Below are 7,656 nucleotides of genomic sequence, written 5' to 3' on the forward strand. Positions count from 1 at the left end.
CATGTTGACCGATAGAAAACATTATCACAATGTTCACCAACATAAACATGTTGACTAATAGAAAACAGTATTACAATGTTCACCAATATAAACATGTTGACCGATAGAAAACATTATCACAATGTTCACCAACATAAACATGTTGACTAATAGAAAACAGTATTACAATGTTCACCAATATAAACATGTTGACCGATAGAAAACATTATCACAATGTTCACCAACATCAACATGTTGATTAATAGAAAACATTATCACAATGTTCACCAATATTAGCATGTTGACCGATAGAAAACATTATCACAATGTTCACCAATATGAGCATGTTGACTGATAGAAAACATCATCACAATGTTCACCAATATAAGCGTGTTGACGAAACTGCTAATACATTAGGAGTGATCACATCTACGTTAGCATCCATTACATTGATATCTATAGAGAGGGGTCTTGTGTGATGTTACACGGTAACTGATAAAAGAAATATACCCGAGTTAAGGACAAGCGAAACTTCCACTATATCACCTTACCGACTTTTATCAAATAAATCGAAACATTACAAGTACCTATAATCTTTAATATACTACTTTCATATAGTAACAGACTGGGTTTGCCTCCCTCTTTTCATGTTATTATTCAAAAAACGTTTAGAAATAGTTAACAAATAATTTCCTAGACCCGTTTTTCACTTAATTTAGAAGTATTAGATTACAGTGACTTTGCTCCAGAATGGTCGTCCGATTTCTGCTCTGTGAGATACCTTTATTTAGTAGTTGAATACTGGACCACGCCGTCATGATGCTATATTGATGATTTTCTTTTTCAAAATCCATCAGTAATATTTTGAAATGTTACTTCACGATCGAATCACCATGGTATCGTTATTAATGTCGTTTCATTAGTGTTGTCCTGAAGTGACCTCATAACGTAAATGTCAATTCTTTGTTACTATTACATTAATTTCTGTACGACCACACATGTGAAGTACTGCCAATTTATTACGCTTTTGGTAATAAATGTATAAAGTTTTACCATATAATGCATCAACTCCAGACGACAGACCGTCTGGTCTTCTCTCACCTAAAAGAGGAATTAATTACAGTGCTATCGGCTAGATCGCAATTCCCATCCCATTTTCCCCTTACATGGCGCTGTTTAATACTGGAACTTAACATTTCATAGAATGTCATGGACACTTTTGACTCGCCACTCGAGGGCTGTAGGATCATTTTCTGTGATGTCGCCCACATTTTTCTTAGTACACGCCAAAGGACTCATTTTTGCATTGTGGCAATCATAACGAATGAAACTCATCAAAGGTTTGATCGTGTAAATCCTTTGTGAGGGATCGTTTGTGTCGGCGAACCTGAGGCCATGTATAATGGTCTATTTAATACAAGATTTCACTTCTATATTATAGTTCAATCTATTATAGGCTTCTGATGATAAGGTTTTGGCTATATAAGAATGAGCGAAAAAACTGCTTTTGCAGATCCTATGTTATCACTGAACTTTCATTACTCAACAAATTGAAATTGTTAATATGTTTGTTTGACATAAGGCCACGAAAACAAACGGAGTAGCTTGAACATATATCATTTGACTACGCTGTTAAGGTTTATAATTTCAGTCTGCATGATGAACGATACGTCCTCCCTGCATTCAATTCGTCTATCTGTTCATATGTTTCATACCGCTTTCCGGGCAATAACTGCAGATAATAGTTTACATTGTAGGCTTACTTATATAATGACTATACCCAGGCGAATATCGAAGATAAGTGTGATCTGTGCATGTTTGGAGTAACAGGTACTTTTTTAAAACTCTCATTGGTTAATTGGTTATAGTCCTTGGTACTACAACATATACGAACAAATCACAGCTTTGAATTTGCTTGATCAAAACTTCTTTACGTCTTACTGCTTAAACCCGTAGGTAGTATCCCTACTGATTGGGGTTCTGCATCATACGTCCTGCCACACGGCGTAAACCCTCAGACAGTATCCACACTGATTAGGGTACTACATTATACGTCCTGCCACACAGCGTAAACCCTCAGACAGTATCCACACTGATTAGGGTTCTACATTATACGTCCTGCCACACAGCGTAAACCCTCAGACAGTATCCACACTGATTATGGTTCTACATCATACGTCCTGCCACACGGCGTTAACCCTCGGAAAGTACCCACACTGATTAGGGTTCTACAATATACGTCCTGCCACACGGTGTAAGCCCTCGGAAAGTATCCACACTGATTAGGGTTCTACATTATACGTCCTGCCACACAGCATAAACCCTCAGACAGTATCCACACTGATTAGGGTTCTACATCATACGTCCTGCCACACGGCGTTAACCCTCGGAAAGTACCCACACTGATTAGGGTTCTACAATATACGTCCTGCCACACGGTGTAAGCCCTCGGAAAGTATCCACACTGATTAGGGTTCTACATCATACGTCCTGCCACACGGCGTAAACCCTTAGACAGTATCCACACTGATTATGGTTCTACATCATACGTTCTGCCACACAGCGTAAACCCTCGGAAAGTACCCCCACTGATTATGGTTCTACATTATACGTCCTGCCACATGGCGTAACCCCTCAGACAGTATCCACACTGATTAGGGTTCTACATCATACGTTCTGCCACACAGCGTAAACCCTCAGACAGTATCCACACTGATTATGGTTCTACATCTCACGTCCTGCCACACAGCGTAAACCCTCAGACAGTATCCACACTGATTATGGTTCTACATCATACGTCCTGCCACACGGCGTAAACCCTCGGAAAGTATCCACACTGATTATGGTTCTACATCATACGTCCTGCCACACAGCGTAAACCCTCAGACAGTATCCACACTGATTGGGGTTCTGCATCATACGTCCTGCCACACAGCGTAAACCCTCAGACAGTATCCACACTGATTAGGGTTCTACATCTCACGTTCTGCCACACAGCGTAAACCCTCTGACAGTATCCACACTGATTAGGGTTCTACATCTCACGTTCTGCCACACAGCGTCAACCCTCAGACAGTATCCACACTGATTGGGGTTCTTCATCATACGTCCTGCCACACAGCGTAAACCCGCGGAAAGTATCCCCACTGATTAGGGTTCTACATCTCACGTTCTGCCACACAGCGTCAACCCTCAGACAGTATCCACACTGATTAGGGTACTCCATTATACGCCCTGCCCCACAGCGTAAACCCTCAGACAGTATCCACACTGATTAGGGTTCTACATCTCACGTTCTGCCACACAGCGTAAACCCTCAGACAGTATCCACACTGATTAGGGTACTACATCATACGTCCTGCCACACGGCGTAAACCCTCAGACAGTATCCACACTGATTAGGGTACTACATCATACGTCCTGCCACACGGCGTAAACCCTCGGAAAGTACCCTCACTGATTATGGTTCTGCATCATACGTCCTGCCACACGGCGTAAACCCTCGGAAAGTACCCACACTGATTATGGTTCTACATCATACGTCCTGCCACACGGCGTTAACCCTCATGCAGTATCCCCTCTGATTAGGGTTCTTTAATTAGGGTTCTACATCATACGTCCTGTCATACAGCATTAACCCTCAGGCAGTAACCCCACTGATTAGGGTTCTACAGTATACGTCCTGCCACAGAGCGTAAACCCTCAGACAGTATCCACACTGATTAGGGTTCTACATCATACATCCTGTGACACGGCGTACCCAACGTAATCAACGACTGCATAACTATGATGGTAACATTATGAAGCCAAATTCAAAGCTTCTATTTATTGCATACATAAAAATGTAACTTAAAAATCTGAAATGGTAATTCACAGCTCCTATCACAAATCGTACACTTAATGAGCACAGTTTCTTTCATACACAGTTATGCCAGGTGAGGTAGGTGTGAAAACGATAAACGAAAACACTCATCATTAACACATAAACAGTTTCTTATGCGTGGTATCCATGTGCCTTGAGAGTGAATTTTATCAAATTATGGGGACGTCATCCGAAAATAAGCAATTATGCATTTGCATTAAGTAAGCATTATAAGTCTGAAGTTGCATGGTCATTAGAATTATAAAACTCTGTTGGGGGCTCATTTTATCATCAATGACTTTTTTCGTTGATACAGGTTTGCCAGCAGATAAGATTGGGATGTATAAGGAAGCTAAAACGACTATTGACTACGTACTTGAAGGCGACACATGGAAGATCAACGTTGGTAGGAAGGGTGACCCTGCTAGTGCGAAGACGTTTAAGTTCAAACTTGGTGAAGGCTACGAGTCAGCTGATCTCGACGGAACGCCAATGCAGGTAATACACACTTTTGTATAAACTGTGAAAGTATTTTTCATCTGCTAAAAACGCGGGTATTACACATATACACACATATACACACATAAACACATATACACACATATACACACATATACACAAATAACACATACACACACATAACACATATACACACATATACACACATATACACATATATACACATATACACACATGTACACGCATATATACACACACATACACATATATACACACATATACACACATACTAATGTAAATTTAGAAATAAATATTATGATTACCTGGTCCATGCACCTATATAAATGAATACTTGGAAATAATCACCCACGATCGCACCAGGAAAACTGCTGATGCAGGTTGATTGTTTGACTTTGACCTAAAGTACAAATGATCAATAATGTATTGTTCTATCAACTGTTACGATCACATGTACGAAGTAGACGTCCCGTAGGTGGGATAAACGACTCATAAAAGTCTGATAAATAGAGATATGGAACATTTACCTTACTGTGTTATATATTTATTCTGGCGTCAAATGCTAAAATGCAAACTCATGCTTTTTAGACATCATCTTAGCCATAAATTAACAGGTAACGTTATAAAGCCACATCAAAACCCCTCTGTATATTTGGCAATATAACTACTTTATGTAACGACAAAAAGGACATTCGTCAAAATGATGTTCCATCGAAAGAGCACTTGTGGAAGATAACAATCGAACATTACAATTGTGACATGTTTCAACACCGTCAAACTACTTCCTGTTTGTATGAGTAAAATTGTGTCTATAGCACAGAAAAGAACCGATGTTAGATTTCACTGGTAGTCAGTTTTATATCAAATCTTTCCAAAATTGATTGTTCTATTTTGAAATGAGTTTTGCTTCTACAAAAAAATGGATTTTTTTTTAAACATTAGATAATTGCATTACCACAAAAGCGATAAATTGATCCTATGTCAACCTTGTATTACTAGTAGCAATTTCACTCCACCCTGGACAAAGTGAATGTCAGGGTGTGAACGTTAGATAATAATACTATGTTACCTGAGGGAGAAAAATCAATACTTCATAATTTTCCAACAAAATTGTCGCAAACTATTGTAGGGTTGTGCACATGTTACACTTGTAGTAAAACGATCAATTAAACCCTTACGACTGACAATTGTGTTATATAGAACATGCTACACTTATAGTAAAACGATCAATTAAACCCTGTTGACCGACAATTTTGTGATATAGAACATGCTACACTGTGTAATGGATTATTGTCATAACATAACTGCGTTATAGGGCTATATAGGGTTATATGTTTTTCCTGCCATACTAAATGTTTGCCTGTATGATATAGGACATGCTTATCTTTGTAATGGAATCTTTCACTATCACTATATGTAAAACAGGAAATGTTACACTCTGTTTCTTCTGTCATAATACATGTTATCTGTATGATATAGGACATGCTTAACTTTGTAATAGATTCTGGTCATACTATAACTTTGTAAAATAGGCATGATACATTATGTAATATGTTTTTCCTGTCATAATACATGTTTGCCTGTATTATATAGGACATGCTCATCTTTGTAATGGAATCTTTCACTATCACTATATGTAAAATAGGACATGTTACATTCTGTTTTTCCCGCCATAATACATGTTTGCCTGTATGATATAGGACATGCTCATCTTTGTAATGGAATCTTTCACTATCACTATATGTAAAACAGGAAAATGTTACACTCTGTTTCTTCTGTCATAATACATGTTTGCCTGTATGATATAAGCCATGCTTAACTTTTTAATAGATTCTGGTCATACTATAACTTTTAAAATAGGCATGATACATTATGTAATATGTTTTTCCTGTCATACTACATGTTTGCCTGTATGATATAGGACATGCTCATCTTTGTAATGGATTCTTTTACTATCACTATATGTAAAATAGGACATGTTACACTCTGTTTCCTCCGCCATACTACATGTTTGCCTGTATGATATAGGCCATGCTTAACTTTGTAATGGAATCTTTCACTATCACTATATGTAAAACAGGAAAATGTTACTCTCTGTTTTTCCTGTCATAATACATGTTTGCCTGTATGATATAGGACATGCTCATCTTTGTAATGGATTCTTTCACTATCACTATATGTAAAACAGGAAATGTTGCACTCTGTTTTTCCTGCCATAATACATGTTTGCCTGTATGATATAGGACATGCTCATCTTTGTAATGGAATCTTTCACTATCACTATATGTAAAACAGGAAATGTTGCACTCTGTTTTTCCTGTCATAATACATGTTTGCCTGTATGATATAGGACATGCTCATCTTTGTAATGGAATCTTTCACTATCACTATATGTAAAACAGGAAATGTTGCACTCTGTTTTTCCTGCCATAATACATGTTTGCCTGTATGATATAGGACATGCGTAACTTTGTAATACATTCTTGTCAAGCTTTGTAATAAAGGACATTATTTATCTTGTCATACTACTACAACATTAGACATACAGGAACTGCAACATATAAGACGTGTCACACTTTGTGATCATTTTTGTTTGTCCAAGTATAAGGTATCGTACATGTTACACTTTGTTATAGACACTTTGTCCTAAGTTCGTGTCGTGCCAGAAATGTAATCAATGGTCATTTAACACTTTGAAGTAAATCAATGTCGTGCTAGAACTGTCTGGTTTCGAACATGTAACACTTAGTAGTAGATAAGTGTCCTACCAGAACTATCAGGTTTCAGTAACACTTTTTGAATAAATGCTGTTTCCTAAATTCCTGTCGCACAAGAACTGTGATATATTAAACAAGCAATTCTTTTAGCACATTGCGTCTGTAATCCGTAGCATACAAAGGGTTATTCATTAGTTTACATGTTATATAGTCTTTGGTTTCAACCCCAGAGCTTGGTGAAGGCTGACGGCCCTACTCTAAACGAGGAACACACATTTGGGGAAGGGCGGTTGAAGGGTGCACAGATGGCCATCACAAGGTGGATAGAGGGCGACAACATGATGGTGGTGAGGACTTGTTCTTAACCTGAAATAGAAGTCGAGTCTGACTAATAGCATCTCTCGGACTACTCTCGATTTGTCTTTATTTCAAATGTCAACACACGATAATAACGTGGCCAATTGATGCCTTCACTAACGTAATTCTTTTCAATAGCAATTGGGGTTATGTGTAGACATATCAAACACATTTAATTATCCTTTCTCTGTTGGGTCATTGTATAGAGCTAGTATGTGATTTCATTATATGCATACTTTTATTATATAGAAAATAATGTCCAAA

At 37.9% G+C, this 7,656-nt stretch overlaps 1 protein-coding gene across 1 annotated transcript in view; it reads left to right on the forward strand.

Annotated features, from left to right (window-relative positions):
* The window catches only part of LOC110447578 (fatty acid-binding protein homolog 6-like), a 35,366-nt gene that overhangs the window by 26,235 nt on the left and 1,475 nt on the right, over positions 1 to 7,656 (forward strand). Inside the window, exons 2-3 of the mRNA XM_021493362.1 lie at positions 4,158 to 4,339; positions 7,266 to 7,382. Of these exons, the coding sequence (XP_021349037.1) occupies positions 4,158 to 4,339; positions 7,266 to 7,382 (299 nt within the window). The remainder of the gene's footprint in view (positions 1 to 4,157; positions 4,340 to 7,265; positions 7,383 to 7,656) is intronic.

This window comes from Mizuhopecten yessoensis, unplaced genomic scaffold (genome assembly GCF_002113885.1).
Source record: "Mizuhopecten yessoensis strain PY_sf001 unplaced genomic scaffold, ASM211388v2 scaffold3459, whole genome shotgun sequence".
Classification (NCBI taxonomy): domain Eukaryota; kingdom Metazoa; phylum Mollusca; class Bivalvia; order Pectinida; family Pectinidae; genus Mizuhopecten; species Mizuhopecten yessoensis.